The sequence below is a fragment of the Bos taurus genome, chromosome 20 (genome assembly GCF_002263795.3).
Source record: "Bos taurus isolate L1 Dominette 01449 registration number 42190680 breed Hereford chromosome 20, ARS-UCD2.0, whole genome shotgun sequence".
NCBI lineage: Eukaryota > Metazoa > Chordata > Mammalia > Artiodactyla > Bovidae > Bos > Bos taurus.
The window spans coordinates 58,420,981-58,441,217 of NC_037347.1; the positions used below are offsets into that span (position 1 = coordinate 58,420,981).

Here is a 20,237-nt window from a genome sequence, read left to right on the forward strand (position 1 = left end):
TATGGTGATCTGCCCTTCTTCAAGATCCAAGTTAATCATTTTATGGCCCAGGATAAACCATTTGGTGCCAAGATTATCCCAAAACGCACCTTATGGGTGAGGGGCCTGGTGCCATTCTGAGTTTTAAGACATTCCTTTCTTTCATTAACAGACTGCTAGTGACTATTTAACATCCAGCTGAAGACTAGCAGGGGGGCACTCTTTCTGCCCCCTTCTGATGCCTAGGATAAGCTTTCTCTATCTCCTTTATACTTTAATAAAACTTTATTACACAAAAGCTCTGAGCGATCAAGCCTCGTCTCTGGCCCCGGATTGAATTCTTCTCCTCCGGGGGCCAAGAATCCCGGTGTCTTCGCGTGATTCAACAACAACCTTTTAGTGTGAGGCCATTTTTGTGTTAAAACACCCAAGCATACTCCACCACATAACACCCATAAAACAACTGGGTGATCAGCACCCAGAGTGTCAACTGTGACCTCTTCTGGGCAGAAGGATGGATGAGATTGTAGATGATTTTCATCCTTTTGCTTGTCTAGATTTTTCTACAAAATATATATATATATAATCTTTAAAATTGTTTTTAAACTTTTGAGATAAAAAGCTTATGAGGATAACTTTTTCTAAATATTGCCGGGTATTTTTTTTTTTTTTTGCAGCATATAGTGACTTAGGCTACTACATCATCAATAAATTGCACCATGTGGATGAGTCAGTGGGGAATAAAACAAGAAGGGCCTTCCTGTATCTTGCTGCCTTCCCTTTTATGGATGCGATGGTGAGTAGGAAGGTCGTTGGCACTCTTTTTTATGTTGTGGGAAAAAGTACATGGCCTAAAACTTACATTTTAACCATTTTTGTGTGTGCAGTATATTCACATTGTTGTGAATCTTCAGAACTCTTTTCATCCTGGGATACGGACTCTATTCCCATTAAACACTGACTCCCCATCCACCCCTCTCCCAGCCCCTGGCAACTCGGAAATGGAAATGGGTCCACTTACTCCCTACAATAGATCCACTTACTCCTTGGCAGGAAAGTTATGGCCAGCCTAGACAGCATGTTAAAAAGCAGAGACATTACTTTGCCAACAAAGGTCCGTCTCATCAAGGCTATGGTTTTTCCAGTAGTCATGTATGGATGTGAGAGTTGGACTATAAAGAAAGCTGAGTGCCGAAGAATTGATGCTTTTGAACTGTGGTGTTGGAGAAGACTCTTGGGAGTCCCTTGGACTGCAAGGAGATCCAACCAGTCTATCCTAAAGGAGATCAGTACTGAGCGTTCATTGGAAGGACTGATGTTGAAGCTGAAACTCCAATACTTTGGCCACCTGATGCGAAGAGCTGACTCATTGGAAAAAACCCTGATGCTGGGAAAGATTGAAAGCAGGAGGAGAAGGGGATGACAGAGGATGAGATGGTTGCTTGGCATCACCAACTCAATGGACATGAGTTTGAGCAAACTCCGGGAGTTGGTGATGGACAGGAAGGCCTGGTGTGCTGCAGTCCATGGGGTTGCAAAGAGCTGGACACAACTGAGCGACTGAACTGAACTGAACTCTGTACAAAATGACCTACACACTTGAGGCTCTCTTCACTGCCCTCTACACTTTTCTCACTGAAGGAATATTCATATAACGTGAAATTTCCCATATGAACCATTGTTAAGTGCAGTTGAGTGGCCTTGGGTGCTTTCACATTGCTCTTCTCCCATCCCCACCATCCACGCTCAGCTCTCTCCATCCTCCCCTCTGAACACTGACTCCCCACCCTCCCCCAGTCCCTGACACCCACGACTCTTACTTCTGTGTCTGTGAACTCGACTACTCTCGGTACCTCATGAATAGAATAATACAGTATTTGTCTTTTTGTGGCTCTTTGGCTTATTTCACTTCACAGACTATCTTCAGGGTTCATCCATGTTGTAGCCTGTGTCAGAATGTCCTTTTCTAAGGCTAAGTAATATTTCTTGTATGTATAAGCTGTATTTTGTTTATCCTTTCATCCATCCTTGGGCATCTGGGTTATTTCCACATTTGTCTGCTATGAATACTGCCACTAGGAAGATGAGTGTACAAATATCCCTTTGAATCCTTGCTGTAATTCTTTTGAGTATATACCCGTAAGAGGAATTGCTAAATCATATAATAATTCTGTTTTTAAGGTTTTGAGGCTCCATCATACTGATGGAGCAGCTGCACCATTTTACCTCTCCACCAGCTGTGCGGAAGGGTTCCAACTGACCACTCACTGACTTTTAACCAGTCCATCTTGTCGGTTTATTTTATGAGAATTGTCTGCATTTGCCACAAGTTCTGGCAGGAGGCAAGGGAGCTCCCTTGAAACTTTGATTCAAATATAAATTCTTTTCTGATATATTCAGGCTCAAGAGATCAGGATAGCTTTCAGATAAACTTACCACTTGTGTGGTATAAGCACCCAAAGCTGCTTACAGTAAGACTCACTTGAATATCCTGATAGGGCTTTATTACTTTAATAACCAGCTTCGCTAGAGTAGCTGAGGATGACTCACTTCCATAGATTACATTCTTTGTCCTGATACTGAAGAGTTCTCAAAGAATGCTTTTTTCCTATTCGTCTGTATTATAGATATAAAAGAGACTTAGCAAATATATATATATATATATGTATGTGTATATATATATATATATATATATATGCACACACACACACACACACACACATATACATATATCTCCAATAATGGCTGATGGTGGAAAATAAACCCTTTCTTTAGGATCCATTTTAAATTACCTTTGAAAGGAAGCTTTAAAATATGATCATTTGTATGGGGTTATTTCTAGTTTTTAACAATTTTTCATTATGAAAAATTTTAGACATACATGAAAGTAAACACAAATCATTAGCATGCAACAAGGCATTTCTTATAAGAAATGGCCTTTGATCTTACTGTTATATAGGTTTTGTTTTGTTTTGTTTTGCTTAACCACCCCTCTCCTCCAGTTCTGTATACATTAGATGTGTGAGGTGAGTGGACCTCTGTATCAAGGTTAAGGCAGCAGCCCCAAATCCTCGGAGGAAGGAGGCAAGGTACTAATAAAAATGCACGTGGTCCATCCTCTCAAATGTCATCAGAAGGCTCACTATGCCCGCAGCTGTGTTACGGGCACAGCCTCACTGAATCTGACGACTTCCTAGCAGTGTGGGGGAGCCTTAGATACTAAACCCTCAGTTTCCACCGAAGGTTCTGATTTTCAGTTGTCCTGACATCACTTTAGGCTAAGAATTTGGCCATTGGAACACTTGTACCTGGATTTCCCTTTTCTTACTTATCACCAGGTGTGTTTACTCTGGTAGCTGACACAGACCGTCCACCCCTATGCCCCCTGCCTCCAAAAGAAAAAGGCCAAGGATTTGGGGTGTATGGAAGCAGAGTCCCCACGGGGCCCAGGCTGGACTGAGGTGGCACCACAGTGCCCTCAAAGCAGTGAGAGAACTGAATGGGGTGACCGACCTTTTTCACAGCCTAAGAGAGTGAAGACCCAGCTTCCTAGGCAGAGTCTGAGATTCTAATGCCCTTCCTCCTATCTGCACTGAGACTCTGCTAACACACAGAAGAACTACTATTAATCAGGGAACGCAGGACTAAATGTGGCTCACAGACTCATTTGCCACAGAAGTTCCCAGAACTCAAAACATTTGTGATCCGCACACTTTTCTTCCATGTTTCATCTACCAACTCCCCCAAAAGACCAGTAGTAAAAGATTACTGATAAAGACCAAAATAATACATATCATCTCCCCAAACACACATACACATGCACACGTGCACACACACACACCCTACCGCATGGCCCTGATGTGTTAGTTGGAGAGATAATATTTTTGAATCTTATCATCCAGGTCACTTTCAGTCAATAAAGACAGCCTACCATCCACAGTTTGCAATTGTCATCTACACTTTGCCTTTCTTTTCATATTTGGCACCTTGGGACCTGCGGGCTGAGAAGGAAGTAGCAATAGAAGCAGTTATATAGTCTTGACACAGACCTAGGTTATTCCCTAGGTGTGCTTGGGTTTAGCCCACGTGAAATGTTATTTCTGTGTCAGTTCAAGTTGACCTTTACTAGTTAGAAAGATGATACTGAAACAGATCTTACTTTGAACTTCAAACCTTCTCCAAACCTGCCATCCCCTGGGCTTTTTGTTGTCTGCAGGCTTCCTAGCACTTTCCTCTTAATTCCCCTCAAAGTCACAAAGTGTCAGATCAGATCCTGCCCAAACTTAAAGAGAAGGAAGTGGTAGAGCCCTGATCAGTCAGTGGGAGCCTGTAATGACTGCAGTAACTCAGAACCAGTTCTGAGCCCTCCTCATTGGAACCTGCTTCACAGACCAGAAAGCTGTGCTTTGTGACTCACACTGGTCCCCGTTCCTGGTATTCACCCAGATTTCCTGCCAGGCCCATGAACCAGTACACTAGTCTTCAGATAATTGGTACGAAACAAATGCTATGTGGTCACTGGTTCTGCTTAAAAACCTCACTTGGTCCTGGGCTCCAGGTTAAGTTACAATCATTGTATCAATCAAAGATTCATTAAACTTGTGCTACTAAGGTTGGGAGGTGGGTGGGTAAAAAGTCTATTTCAAGAACGCCCAGGAAGTCATAGGAACCAGAAGTAACCTAATCCTGAATGTATCTCATGCCCAAATCTCTCCTTCCCGGCAGGCATGGACCCATGCTGGCATTCTCTTAAAACACAAATACAGTTTCCTGGTTGGATGTGCCTCAATCTCAGATGTCATAGCTCAGGTAAGTGTGGTGTGTGTCAAAGCTGCTCCTTTTAGGTGATGGGCAGAAATGGCCGACGCCTCATCTACATCCATCCACTCTGCAGTGCATCCCTACTTGATTCAAATCAAACATGGACTTTGATAAAAGCTTGTTAAATGAATGAGCAAACGAACCCTCCCGTGATTACAGTGTGTAGAACCTTGCGAAAAGCGGGGATTGTAGGAATTGAATCTCACTATCAGAGGTTTTGACCTTTATTGTTAAGGCTCTTGCATTTGAAATGACTCTAAAGCCATGGCTAGCACGTGGTCACAGGGCCACGGTGCACCTGATGGGGTGGACACCCGGGCTTCTGTGTGGCCAAGTCACCCGGGGCTGGGTTTAGAAGAGCACGCCTAGAATTTAGTCTTTAATTGTCATTGCCACTGGGTAATTCAGGCATCTTTCCCGCAAACTTAGAATCAGGAAATTGAGTCTGAGAACATGTTCTGTCCAGTTTCCCCAGGGTCTGGCACCAGCCCTGGTGTCCATGCTCCATCCTTTTTCTTCCATCAAAGATATCACGACAGACTTTAGCAGAAGATATTTAATTGCTATCGTCTGTAAGTTAGACTTAGTTCCTACAGTTGGGGATTTGGAGAATGATCTCTTTATGGAGAAGGAGGCAGACTGATTTCTAAACTTGCTTTCCAATTCTCAATTCCGTGCTAGGAACATGTCCACATGGTTCTTCCTGGTTTTTCCCTGCTGAGCATGCTAGTCTTTCAATCACCTTTTTAAAGTAATCTACTGTTCAACTGTTAGTACTCCCTGAAGGCCAAGAATTAAATTTCCAAATTAATTGCATTGACTCCATGGATCACTATTTAAAGTAATTTAAATTGCTTCCTGCTAACATTATGTGTGTGAGTCTGTGTGTGTATGAGTGTGTGTGCATTTTCTAGCACATGCCTGAATACCCACTAACATCATTCTTTGATGTATCTTTGTTAATTTTCTTATTGAGTTATTGGAGATTTTTTGCTTGGTCTTACTTTTGATTCATCCTCTGAGGGATGAACTGAACTGCCTCGTTCATGCTAATCACTTACTTGGAAATTAAGGGAACACCTCTCATTTTCAACATGAGCATGGACGCCTGAGTAAGCATTTGTAGATGTGGTGTCCTCAAAGGCAAAAAGGAAAACACACATCTTTGCCTTAGATAAATACAGCAGGCATCCAAGAGTAAAAGAAAGAAATCATATCCCTGAAAAATGCTTTCCCAGTATGCCCACAGCCTTCTTCCTTCTTAATTTTAAAACTAGTACTGACCCCTGCCTGCTGGGAGGGCTCGAAATTTCAGAATAAACCTACCTGGTTATTCGGGGCAATGGAAGCTGGATTCAGGTGCCATCTGACCTCGGGCTGTTCCCGGTGATATAGTTATTTTAAACCTTATAGCCTGAGTCCCTACCACGGTTTGGTTGAGGGAATAAATTCAGTTTTGGTTCGTAAGTCCTTGGCTCTCACTCCCACCCTCAACTTCATTCCTCTCATTACTTGAAAGCATTTGTGAATTACCAGATCTGGTAATGAATAAATAGATCCCAGGCAAAGTCCTTTTTTAAAAACATTTTTAAAGGTTTTTTTTTTTAATTTTTTAAATTATGAAAGTATGATAACGCATTTACAGGAGACTTGTAAAATCCAGAACAAAGTTACATACAGTTTCACTATGTATTACAATTTTTAAGTAGATGAATTAAGATCTTTGGTTGGAGTTTCAATATCAAGCTCTCAAAAAATTAATAAAATGAATATATAGAAAAGTAGAAGAATATGGTAGACCTGAAAAGCACCATGAACCAATTCAACATAATTAAGATTTGTACAATTTTCACACAGAAGTAGGATACAAATTATATTCAAGTTCCCATACACTATAAACTAAGAGACGTTGGAAATATCCAGGGACATAAAACAAGGTGCAAAAATTTCATGGTCTAAACGTATTGAAATCATGTAGAGTCCTAGGCAAAGTCCCTTGAAATACCAGCTTGGCATAGATAGGAAGGGAGTGATCACCAATGATAGCATGAAAACAGTTTGTAATGCCTGAGTGTCAGTGCCAACTCCTGTTTAAAAAGTAATTTTTAGTAAGCTAATTAATTTCATGTCATAATACAAAAAAAGCTCTTGGTTTGGTTCCAAAATGATACAGTTTTCTGTGTCACCATTATTGTAATAATCATATCTTTTGTATATATTTCATGATCACCTGGACTTTCTTAGCTTGCTCAGTATTAAATGAAACTTTTGGCGGCTGGGTGGGGCGGGTTCTTGGACCTCGCTGGAACCTCTAGTTCTTTCCTCTTTCTGCTATTTTCGTCAGCCCTGGCCTTCTGAAGTCAGCTCAGGCCCCAGAGGTGGGATCCCAGGATCCCAGTTGAGTAATCTGGCTGTACTGCTGTAAGTCCCCTTGTCTCCTGCCTTTCCATCGCAGCCTGCTGCCGAGATCCCAGTCCTGAACCACCCAATGGTGTGCACCTCGCACCACTTGCACCCAGGCAGAAAGTGCTCCTGCAGAAAGTTTCACAGTGGGACAAACTGATCGCAGGACACATTCACAATCCCATCACTCACCTCAGCTGACTCTAGTGACCGTGTCCGAGCGTCTCCACCCACCTCACTGTCCCCAGCAGACCTCACTGCCCACTTCACTGAGGAGCTCAAAGCCACATGCCTACTTTCAGACCCTTGCATCACCTCTGCTGTCCCCATTACAGGAAAGCACATGTCCCTCCTTGGTCCCAGGCCACTTCTTCCTCCGGTGCCTCTGAGCCCGTCCTGTCCCACTTTCTGGGGAACCTTATTCATCAGTTATCAGTGACTCCTTCTCTCTCTCCTGGATCATTTCTCTTGACGTGGAAACATGCTCAAACTTCTGCCTTCTTAAAACAACCACAACCACAGCATCAGCAACAAGCTTTTTCTGGCTCCCATGTACCTCTGTAGCTACAATTCTATTTTTTCACAGCCAGACCTTTCAGAAAGGTGGTTTCCACCCAGGGTCTCCATTTCTTCCCTTCTCTTTCCTTCTTTTACCTGCTGCAGACTGACTTCCGCCCCATCAGCTCACCCACACAGTTCTCACTAATGACCTGCCTGCCATTGAATCCAGTACAACAGTTTCCATTGACTTCACGGATGTCTCAGTAACTCTTCATTCTGTTGACTGCGCCCTCCTCCATGAAACACCCCTTCCCACTGGCTCTCACACCACCATATCGTGGTTTTTCTCCTACTTCCGGCAGCCCAGGTCATCTATTGATGTGTAAATGCTGAAGTTGCTCAAGACCCATCCCTCCTCACTGTGTATTCTATTCATGAAGAATCTGATGGTTGCCCTGCATTTATACCATCTGTAACATGACTGATATTCACCAAATAATTGTCTGCAGCCAAGTCCTCTGCTCAGGGCTCTAGACAAGGCATCTGAATGTCTCTATGATATTTCCACTCAGATCCTTCAAAGGCATCATAAGCCTCCATTCATAATCTTCATGATCTTGATGGCTGCATTTTTGAATGAACCTCTGCCCCTGCCATCTGCTCAGAAACCCGGGAGCCACCCTAGCAGCACCCCTCTTCATTCCCATCTGTCTAAAACATTTAATCCTAGATGCTTCCTTAGCCCACTTCTCCCCATCTCGGCTGCTCAGTTCTGAGAGGTCAGCTCTCCCACCTGGATCCTTAGAGATGCCTCCTGTGCCCTGGCCTGCCCCTCTGCTCTGGGTCTCCTCCCTCCTTCCCCACTGGGGCCACAGTAATCGATTCTCAGTGACATTCTGGCCACCTCACCCCCTCCTCAAACCTGCTTTCAAATTACCTCCTTGGTGTTCTTAAGATAAAAAGCCAGTATCCTGATCACAGGCTGAGAGGAGCTGAAAACCCACTGGCCCTGCTTCCTCCCCAGCCCAATCACTCTCCTCTGTCCCCTTGCTCTCTGCCCTCCAGGCCCCGGTCCTCCCTTCCAGACCCAATGCAGCCGAGCCCCTCCCCCTGGGGGCTTTGCCTGGATCCTTCTGCCCGGAAGGGAATGCCCTGGCCTCTGCTATCCCCACCAACCACTGGCTCCCGCCACCTGCTGCCAGCCAGCTGCCTGGGCTCTGGGTCTCAGCTCAGATGCACCCCACAGGGCGACCCTCTTCACTCCACAGCCTCCTCCTCACTCCCATCATCGCCACCCTCTTCCCTTCACCGGCCTTGTCAGGGGTTGACCATGACTCCTGCCTTCCCTGTGAGGCTGTCAGCTCCAGGAGAACAGAGTCTGGGACCACCTTATCCGTCACTGAATCCCCAGCCCAGAGCAGGCTCTCCCTGGGAAAATCCTCACTACTGAGTCTGTAGGTTCCGCTTGCAAAATAACCCAATACAGTTTTGATGGCTGTATCAGATCTGAAAATCTTAATTCTAGATTGAAATGCAGAAGGGCCAGCTGTTGTTTTAAATTGATAACTGACCCAGCCCGCAGTGAAGATGTAAGATGTACAATAAGTGTTGGACCACACGGCATCAAGCTGTTAACAACACAGGGGAGGCTGACAAAACCATCTGGCCTTGGACTGGTCTGGGCCGAAAGTCTCCTGCCCGCCTCTGTCCCACTCTAGCCCACTCTGCTCCTCCTTCTGGTCCTCTCCATACCTCCCCCTCCTTTTTCCTTCATGTCCAGATCTCCTTCTTCGGTTCTGCTCATCTGGCCATCCTGATGGCGCCACCAGGAGCCTTCCTGGACTTGGCAGAGGAGGGTTCATCTTTACATACTCATTTTCCCTCCAGCGTGTTCTCAGTCTCTAAACACTGTCATCTTCGTTAACGCCATAGGTTTGTGTATGTCTAATGTGAAGCCTGCTGCAGATGTACTAGTCCGTTTGCACATTAGGGCCTCTGAGAGGTCTTTGATTAGTTAGCAAAATAAATGGGCATCTTGGCCACATCACAAAACTCAGTCTTCTGTTCCAAACACAATAGGGCCTTAACAAGGCTTTGCCCAGCTGGTCTTTGCCATCCTTCAATTAATACAGAACATTTGTTCCCCTGGGAAGCAGCAGGCGTGGAGACGGTCACGGGCATCTTTCCTTCCATCAGTGGGCTCCGCTGTATCCTCAGTGAGCATGAACGTGAGTGTGTGATCCTGAGCGTGAATGGACACTCACATCATCCGTGCTCCGGGCAGCCAGGTCCTGCCCAGGCAGCCGGGTCACGTAGCTCTGTCGTCTGCATTCCCCTGCGGGCATCTCTGACAGGTTCTGTCGCATTTAGTGGTTTAAGAACAACAGCCCCGGCACACGTGTCAGGTTGTGGGATAAGCTGACCACCTCTAACGTCTAATACTTTTCATTCCAAAGTCCCTCTGGATTGCTCTGTTCCCTATAGCAATTGAATGCACACATTTGATGAATCATGCTCATTCTCCAGCTTCTTTTTTAACTTTCTGTCACCAGTAGTTTCTTGAGAATGCAGCAATCAGAATATGCCTCCTTGGGTCAGACTCACTTAGCAGCAGTATATTTCACAAGCCTATCCTTCCATGGATGATTGGCTAAGAAGGTTGATGTAGCTCAGATCCTCTCTCCCCTCCCCCATTTTCCTACCTCAGCACCCTCCATTCTTCACCCTCTATTCCTCAGGGCTCCTCCCAAGATGGGAATCCCAGGACTCTGCCCAGAGGCTGGACTGATTCCCTCATTTCTACAAGATGGGAAGTTAAATGGTTTGATAAATTTGCTTTCGGAGCCTGTACCATTCAATAGAGATTGACACTTTACTATTATTTCAATCCCTGCTGACTTCGTATTTTTCTGACCTATGCCACCTTTGTAAGTCCATATCTTAAACTTTGATTCTCTGCTTTGTAATTAACACTGACGGCTTTCGCAGCACGTTTAGTGGAATCCAGGGTATAAACGTAAATGGTCATTTTTCTGTGGCCCGTTGCTCTTCACTGTTCTGTCCTTTGCGGAAGGTCACTTAGGTCCTCTGGCGTGGATTACATGTACACCTGGGGGGGCATCGTTTAGGGTCTGGGAAGCCAAAGCTTCTGGACAGTCTTTAGCAATAACGTTGACCAGGTGTGCAGTTGCCTTAAAAGAAGTACTTAGTGGTGAACATAACAGAGTGGCTGTGTGTTCTTCCAGTGCTTCCCAAACATCTGACCCTGGATTCTCCCAGAGAAGCGTTGAGCGGTAACCCCAGGTCCTGCTCTCCTCACCTTCAGTGTCAAGGCTTCTGCTCAGACATCCATCTCAGTTCCGGGTGCAAGAGTTGGGCTGGGCTTCTGTTAATTGGTTCTGTCCTCTCCCTGATGACTGTCTGTTTCTCCTCCTCTCAGGTCGTTTTTGTAGCCATTCTACTTCACAGTCACCTGGAATGCAGGGAGCCGCTGCTCATCCCCATCCTATCCTTGTACATGGGCGCCCTCGTGCGCTGCACCACCCTGTGTCTGGGCTACTACAAGAACATCCACGACATCATCCCGGACAGGAGTGGACCGGAGCTGGGGGTAGGTCCTTAGTCCCCGAGGACAGCCTGTCTGTACATCCGAGGGGAATACAGTTTGATCCTACCCCTGTGATTCGACATATCAGCTAACAGGCAGGTTCTCTGGGATGTCATATCCCAAGGTCAAGTGCTTGGTAATGTCCACAGGGATAAACAGCTGGAGAGCTGATGAACTGTAGAGATGGAAGAGAGACCTTAGAGGTCACTCTCCAGCCTTCTTATCTCCGTACAAGAAGACTGAGTCACGGTGAGTCATGTCAGGCGGAGGAGGAGGCACAATGTTGATGGTTCTTCTTACTCTGTAGTCAAAAGGAAGTCACTCTGATCAACAAAGATTTCAGGAGCCCTGGTACCATTGAACTCATATTTGTTTAATTTCACATCAGGGATCCAGACTGGGTTTGGGCTTTCTGTACTGGCTAAACACACTCATTCAGGTACCTTCTACACAGAGAGTTGGGGAAGGTTTAGGTGACACAGGAAATTTTAAATATGGCCTGTGGCCTCAGTCAGCTTTATGTCCCATTTGGCTTAGTCACCAACACAGGAACAATATTCAGACAAGACAGCACAGAGACCACAATGGGAATACAAGAGCTTCCCCTCTGAGGCTGAGAGAAGGAAGAGAAGGATGTGGTCTCAGAAGCCCACAGAGATTGGCCTGTGCCTCAAAAGGTGAATATGGTACAAGCAAGGTATAATCTTACCCAGATGCCCAAAGCATACTTTTCATCACTGGTGTAAACAGTATCTGATTTATATGTATGCTAATCTTCTCTACCTTCTAATATCAGTTGGGTTGGTATCTAGCCAGCTATAAGGCAAGTAGACATGACTTTGTATTTATATATAAATATAAATAGACCACTCTATCCCTGGGTTGGGAAGATCCCCTGGAGGAGGGCATGGCAACGCACTTCAGTATTCTTGCCTGGGAAATCTCATGGACAGAGGAGCCTAGTGAGCTACAGTCCATGGGATTGCAAAGAGTCAGACGTGACTGAATGACTAGCAATTTCAATTTATATATATATATATATATATATATAAATTAAGTACATTACCACACTCTAACCCTGATCCCACCTTTGACCATATGTTACTTTTGTCATGTCAAAACAGTCCTTGTACTGACCACTCACCTTGATCTGAGGTCAGGCCATAAATAATATCAGATTGAGATATTTCCATCATGAGGACCACCGTATCAGATTGGTCTTGATGGTAGCAACCCATCCTAACATTCAGCTGCTAGCAAAGGGAAATAAAGTGACTGAGATGGCTCCAGGATGCAACACTTACCTTTATGAAGGCTCAAAACCAAAGTCACTTGATAAAAGCCAGGTGTTAAAGATAGTGCCTATCTTTGCTGTGGAATTGTTAATAAATAGCCTTCTCTTTACTGTGCTTTTATTTTGCTTATGCTTGTGAACATTTACATGTCAGAGCCTTGAGATTAGGAACGTCTGTCATAGACTTATAGAGTGCCCAAATAATTAGGCACATTTGTGACCATACTGATTCCAAAATAAATTACAATAATGTTTTACTTCTACAAGTTACCTCTTACCGACATGGCTTCTAGCCAGTCCGTTTTATGATATGAACAAGAACTTTTCCCACCTGTTTCTCGGGCTGTGAAGCTGGGTTCTGCTTGGGTTAGCGTTGCCCTGTTTAGACAGTAGTGGTTTGAAGCCATCAAGCTTAAAGGCGTGTTTTGATTTCACGGGAGCTTGCCAGCTGTCTAAGTTCAATTCTAATAAGACTGTACATTTTATTTTAATTCAACTTGGCTTGTCTACAGAGGCTTTTCCTACATTATTTTTAAGTATAGTGAACTGACTCATGATTGACATCAAAAGAAAAGGCTTTGACTCCGAATTATTTTTTTCTGTTCTTCTTCTCAAGTTCAGCAAACTTTTATCCCATTTTGTTGATACAGGGAGATGCAACAATAAGAAAGATGCTGAGTTTCTGGTGGCCTCTGGCGCTCATCTTGGCCACACAAAGAATCAGTAGGCCCATTGTCAACCTCTTTGTTTCCCGGGACCTCGGTGGCAGTTCTGCAGCTACGGAGGTAAGGCACCTTCTGGGAACATGGGTGCCCAAAGTCACCGTGTAACAAATCGGGGCGGGGAGATGGCTGACAAATTTGTTTCCAGTTCCTCTTGAGAGCTAAGAAATTCTGTGATATTACGTTCTATGATACCTTCACACAAGGAAGCATTGAGGATCTCCATCCGTGACTTAGAATGATGTGATTTTGTTTTATTATGAGTATGGAAACAGTGACAGACTTTATTTTCTTGGACTCCAAAATCAACTGGACGGTGACTGCAACCATGAAATTAAAAGACACTTACTCCTTGGAAGAAAAGCTATGACAAACCTAAACAGCCTAATAAAAAGCAGAGACATTACTTTGCCAACACAGGTCTGTATAATCAAAGCTATGGTTTTTCCAGTAGTTGTATATGGATGTGAGAGTTGGACCATACAGAAGGCTGATCACCGAAGAATTGATGCTTTTGAACTGTGGTGCTGGAGAAGACTTCTTGAGAGTCCCTTGGACTACAAGAAGATCCAACCACTCAATCCTAAAGGAGATCAACCCTGAATATTCATTGGAAGGACTGATGATAAAGCTCCAATACTTTGGCCACCTGATGCAAAGAGCCGACTCATGGGAAAAGACCCTGATGCTGGAAAAGATTGAGGGTGGGAGGAGAAGGGGAAGACAGAAGATGAGACGAGTTTGAGCAAACTCCTAGGAGATAGTGAAGGACAGAGAAGCCTGGCGGGCTGCAGTCCTTAGGGTCGCAAAAAGTCGGATGCGTCTAAGCGACTGAACGAATATAATGAGTATGGAAGAAGATATTTTATTCTTCCTTCTCTTTTACCACATGAAAAAACCGAGGTAAGGACGCAAAAGTAGCAAGAAGCTGGACTGTGTTAGAATCCAGGTTTTCTTTCTCCCACTCAATGGCCTCTCCATTTTCCCATGGAGTCAGCATGGAGCCTCTTCACTGTAGTCATAGAAGACGATGGGACCGGCCATGTGCAGAAGTACCCAGAGGGCAAGGGCTGATGCTTCTGTGTTCTGCCCACCTCCCTCACCTGTCGTTGCTCTGCCTCCTGCATGTGCCACCCAACCCACCATGGCTTTCTGCATCTTTGGCAACCTGCCCTCCTTCAAAGGAGAGTCTCCTCTGTTTACTCACAACTCAAGAAATTGTTCGGGAAACTGGCAGCTCCTCTAGGGAGAGAGTCGAAGCATTTTTTAATTTTTTTCCATCATGCCAGTATGGTATAAACAAATAGAAAGACTTAGTTTGTTTGCTCATCTCCTGCCTTCTGGGGAATTAATTCTGGCTCTGGGACTGCTGATCCTTCAGGAAAGCCTGTGGCCGCTCCTGAGGGCCTCCTGTTTACACAAGTGCCCTTGCATGCACTTTCAGCACGTCTCCAGGCCGGGGTCTCTTGCCAGGTTCCATGTCCCGGGAAGCAGCTCATGTTGGCCTGGAAAGAGAAGTACATAAATCACAAGCCGAATGCTTTCTCTTGCCTCCGTGGGTTCCTGGATTTTGTTTTCTTGACTCACAAATGTCCTCTGGGGTGGCTTCTGTAACACGGCAGCTTTTTAACCTAATACTTTTGTTTCAGCTGTCCTGTAAAAAGCATGGGACACGTCCCCCCCCACCACCACCAATCACCTGTGTGCTAGAATTCCATCTTCCCGTAAAAATAAAAAAACAACCAAGACAATTTGTATGTTAAAATCATTTCTAAATGGACTTCAGTGCATAGAGACAGACCTCAGCATAGGGAGACAGAACTGACATGAATTAACTGTCTGCTTCTGATGGTGTTGGCGCTTGCATACATCTTGTTGACTCCCAACAGCCCTGTGCTGTGGTTGTTGTTAGTCTCGTGGTTTTGCTGGAGGAACAGAGAGGGGGCCTGAGAGGGTTCATGCTTCACACACACCTGGGAAGTGATGGAGTGATGCTGGAATCCAGATCTGCCTGATTCTACCACTTGCTCCTCAGAGCAGTGTCTTCACCAGCTAAAGACCTACCTCACTCACATTTCTGGCATCAAAATGAAGGGTGACTGCAACCATGAAATTAAAAAATGGTTGCTCCCTGGAGGAAAAGCTATGACAAGATCAGAAAGCGTAGTAAAAATCAGAGACATCTCTTTGCCAGCTAAGGTCTGTATAGTCAAAGCTGTGGCTTTTCCAGTAGTCACGTACAGATAGGAGAGTGGGACCATAAAGAAGGCTGAGTGCCGAAGAATTGAAATGTGGTGTTGGAGAAGATGCTTGAGAGTCCCTTGGACTGCAAGGAGACCAAACCAGTCCATCCTAAAGGAAATCAACCCTGAATATTCATTGGAAGGACTGATGCTGAAGCTGAAACTCCAATACTTTGGCCACCTGATGCAAAGAGTTGGCTCATTGGAAAAGACCCTGATGCTGGGAAAGATTGAAAGCAGGGGAGGAGATGGGGACGACAGAGGATGAGATGGTTGGATGGCATCACCGGCTCGATGGACATGAATCTGAGCAAGCTCCAGGAGTTGGTGAAGGACAGAGAAGCCTGGCATGCTGCAGTCCGTGGGGTCGCAAAGAGTGGAACGAGACTTAAGAGACTGAACAACAACAAAGAAATGAAAGTCTCCTATTCCTGGAAGAACCTGTTTGGCTTCCTGTGAGAAGTATTAGTTGTCTCAAGTTAAACATCAGAATTGGGCTCTCCTGGGCTGAACAGACTGGAAGGGAGTTGAGTGGGGTGGCGAGTACTATAAAGCCATGAACAGGTGCGCAGCTTCCCTGAAGTACAGCATGGAGGCGGAGAGGTGGTCCCTGAGTGCCGAGTGTTCAGACAGCAGGGGTGGAGCTCAGAATCGCATCTGGAGACTCAAGAATCGGGCTAGACTAGAGGGTTCTGTCTGGCTCCGTGAGAACCTGGCAGACCAGGGTTGAAATCTTGGCTTTTCAATCGGCGATCAGGGCCTGGATAAACGTATCTAAAACAAGATGCATACCCTGGACCTGCTCAGCCCGCTCCCCAGGATGCAGGGGGCCTCTGCCCCTTCCTCCGGCTCCAGGGCCGTTCCAAGGCTGGCCATGCTGTCACCCAGGATGGAATGACCTGTCGGGGGACCTGTAGCTGAGTGGGCTCGTGCTGCCATGTGGCAGGCGGCAGGCAGAGGCTGGAGATGCTCTCTGCAGATGCCTTGCTAACTGCCTGCTCTTCCTCTTGCAGGCCGTAGCAATTCTGACAGCCACATACCCTGTGGGTCACATGCCGTATGGCTGGTTGACGGAAATCCGTGCTGTCTACCCCGCTTTTGACAAGGTAAGAACCTCCTGCAGCGCGGTTTCCAAAACACTCTCTTTAAAATTAGTGTTTGAGAGACAGCAGTCTCCGGTGATGGAGACCTCAGTGTCTCTCAGCCTCACCTCCCTCTTCAAGGTTGATTTAGCATTGGGGCTGGCGGAGGTAATTGTGGAACACGTCCCTCAGGAAATCACAGAGGCGAATTGATGCTTGCCTTGATGCGGCTCCCAGGACGTGTCTCCAAACTGGTCCTCACTTCTAGGTTACTCCTGTTGAGAAATTATTTGCAAAAGGGAAACGATACTCTCAAAAAAATTAATATATTGTTTTCGGTTCTGTGGTTTGTTGCTTTTTGTTTGTTTGTTTTTACTGACCTCATAGCTGATGTGAAGGTACAGACAGTTGTGTGCTTGAGTTCATAAGCTAATGGCTTTCTTTCAAGGGAGTACATGCACACCCTGGGTCCAGGCTGGTTCAGTTCAGTTCAGTTGCTCAGTCGTGTCCAACTCTTTGCAACCCCATGGACTGCAGCACTCCAGGCTTCCCTGTCCATCACCAACTCTTGGAGGTTACTCAGACTCATGTCTATTGAGTCAGTGATACCATCCAACCATCTCATTCTCTGTCCTCCCTTTCTCCTCCCGTCTTCAATCTTTCCCAGCATCAGGGTCTTTTCCAATGAGTCAGTCTTCACATCAGGTGGCCAAAGGATTGGAGTTTCAGCTTCAGCATCAGTCCTTCCAATGAATATTCAGGACTGGGATGAACTTATTCTAGCTGAAGGCTTCTGCTGACATTTCAGGGAGGCACATAAGTCTTCAGACCTGTAACCTGAGACCAGGTCAACACTGACCTGCAGATCATTTGAGAAATGCCTTTTTCATTCAAGCATAATTATTTAAACATTCAACCTAAAGCAAATAAGTAGAAAAAGAGACCCCTCCCCCAAAAGATGGTATGCAATGTTTTAAAATGAAAAAATAGGAAAAAAGCAAACAACGTACCCCTTGTACTCATAATAGCAACTGTTTGGATTTATGTAGAACTAGCTCAGAGTCGGAGAAGGCAATGGCACCCCACTCCAGTACTCTTGCCTGGAAAATCCCATGGACGGAGGAGCCTGGTAGGCTGCAGTCCATGGGGTCGCTAAGGGTCAGACATGACTGAGCGACTTCAGTTTCACTTTTCACTTTGATGCATTGGAGAAGGAAATAGCAACCCACTCCAGTATTCTTGCCTGGAGAATCCCAGGGACGGGGGAGCCTGGTGGGCTGCCATCTATGAGGTTGCAGAGTCGGACACGACTGAAGCAACTTAGCAGCAGCAGCAGCAGCTCAGAGTCATTGCTGACATCATTTTAATATGGTCCCAAAAGAGCCCTGAGAGGTGACGAGAGGAAGTGTGTTCACCAGCATCCCCAGCAGATTACCTGCCTCTCTTCCCCAACCCATAATCAGTCACCTGTGAGTAGCAGCTCCCCTCCAGGCAAGACAGGGATCACCCCCACACAGCCACACATGAGAGAGGGAGGCTCTCGTTCAGAACTCTTTACAGGGTTGGAACTTCCCCAGTAAACAATGGGCTGGTCGCTCCACTGCTTGCCAACATTCACTTGGAGCATCAGAATGCAGAGCGTGTCCTAAAAAATGCCTTTGATGCCTGCTTCCCAGCCCTTTGAGAGTGGACTTCAGAAGGTCTGAGTCACATGCAGCAGAGAGCTATGTTGGACTGGGTTTAAGCCAATCTATGGAGGGAAATCAGTATTCTCATGTCAAGGAACACGTGTATAGAAATAAGTCCTCGAAAACCAAGATGGATATAAGTCTTCTTGCTAAATGTTTAGCTCTTGGAGAATAAGACTATATAATAACATCCAATCGGAGAAGGCAATGGCACCCTACTCCAGTATTCTTGCCTGGAAAATCCCATGGACGGAGGAGCCTGGTGGGCTGCAGTCCATCGGGTCGCTAAGAGTCGGATATGACTGACCGACTTCACTTTCACTTTTCACTCTCATGCATTGGAGAAGGAAATGGCAACCCACTCCAGAATTCTTGCCTGGAGAATCCCAGGGACGGGGGAGCCTGGTGGGCTGACGTCTATGGGGTCGCACAGAGTCAGACATGACTGAACCGACTTAGTAGCAGCAGCAATAACATCCAATAGCAGGGTTGTACTTGTGTTCAAACCTCCTGGTTGTGAGCGTCTCATCTGAAATTGGTTTTGGCTACCTTGAAATGATTAAACTTAACAATACAGCCCTGTACAATTTCGCTAACAGCAGCCAAGAAAAACATTGTTTTATTCACGATCACAGAGGTTAGATGCTGTGAAAAAAATCCCTTTAAGGAGCATCCCTTAAGCTCGATGCTGGAGGAAATCAGGATCCTTGTGAAACCTCCCCGTTGTCACCATGCATTCCACTGCACTTCCCCGGCCATTCCCATGAATGCCGTCTATTCACCCAGATCTTAGACACCTCTGTGTGGACTTCCGGAATTTGCTGCATTGACAGTTGAAAATCCTTAGCCTGCTTGTGGGTTCCAGACTTAGAGATTTAACATTTCTCGCATATCTTCTGATGTTTCTAGCTAAACAGGGAGATGGGAGAGTTTTTCACTCTTCCACATTCTCTCTAGTGTTTGTTTATCATCTTGCAAAAGACTGTGTGTCTGAGAAAAAGCTGACGGGGCAAGCAAGACGAGACACTGATGCTGAGCTAATGATACATGCTGGTTTACTCCAACCATACTGGCAAACATATTTGCTGTCTTAAAAATCAAAGCACACTTGGGGGAGCTGGGGCCTGTGGCTGCCACCACGAAGGGGCGGGGGGCAGGCATGTGCATTCGGAAGAGGGGCCTCCTCCTCACCCAGCCCACCAGGGGACCATCCTCGTGGATCCCTGGGGAGAGCAGATGAAGAGATGTCCTCCACACTGTGGTGGGCACTGTGCCAGCACAGCAGTCTGTTTTCCAGGAAAAGCAGGTGTGCTTTAGAGACCGGAGTGAAGAAAACGGAAACCCCTCCAGGGGTTTGCGCTGGCAGCACAAACAAGAAGGGCTTCCAGAGACTGTCTCAGCTTCTGATGGGAAGCACACATCAAAAGGTCTCTTGCAAGTGGGACCTGTAACACCTCCACTTGTACATCTGTCATTAGGCTGATGTGGGAGCCAGGGGCTTGTCATTTGTTTCCGTGAGTCAACTCTGGGGCTCGGTGGATCCATAATGAGGCGGGCGTTGTTTTTCTCAGCTGCTGTTCATAGTCGAGGGCCGGACACACGACCCTCAATCAAGGGTTTTGATTGAGTGGCGGGTACACTTAGCAATGACGCTGAGATGGCATCATCCAGCCTCGGGGATGTGTCAGAGGGCCCCTACATCTGTGTGCTCACATTTCAATTTAACAAGGGCTGTTTGAGCATCTTCTCTACTTAAGAAAGGTGGTGCTGAGTTGCAGGAGCTAAAGAGATGGGTAAAACATCCAGTCCTTTATCTCAGGGAGCAAATGTGCCCCTCACAGGAGTCTTGACATGTGGGGGCTCAGCTGCCCCCTGATGCAGACTCAGTTGCCATCCT

The 20,237-nt window shown here is 45.9% G+C and overlaps 1 protein-coding gene across 3 annotated transcripts in view; it reads left to right on the top strand.

Annotated features, from left to right (window-relative positions):
• The window catches only part of ANKH (ANKH inorganic pyrophosphate transport regulator), a 169,973-nt gene that overhangs the window by 113,454 nt on the left and 36,282 nt on the right, over nt 1–20,237 (top strand). For all 3 annotated transcript variants that reach the window (NM_001109793.1, XM_059878696.1, XM_059878697.1), the window contains 5 exon segments: nt 657–775; nt 4,705–4,788; nt 11,144–11,314; nt 13,256–13,390; nt 16,584–16,676. In NM_001109793.1, the coding sequence (NP_001103263.1) occupies nt 657–775; nt 4,705–4,788; nt 11,144–11,314; nt 13,256–13,390; nt 16,584–16,676 (602 nt within the window).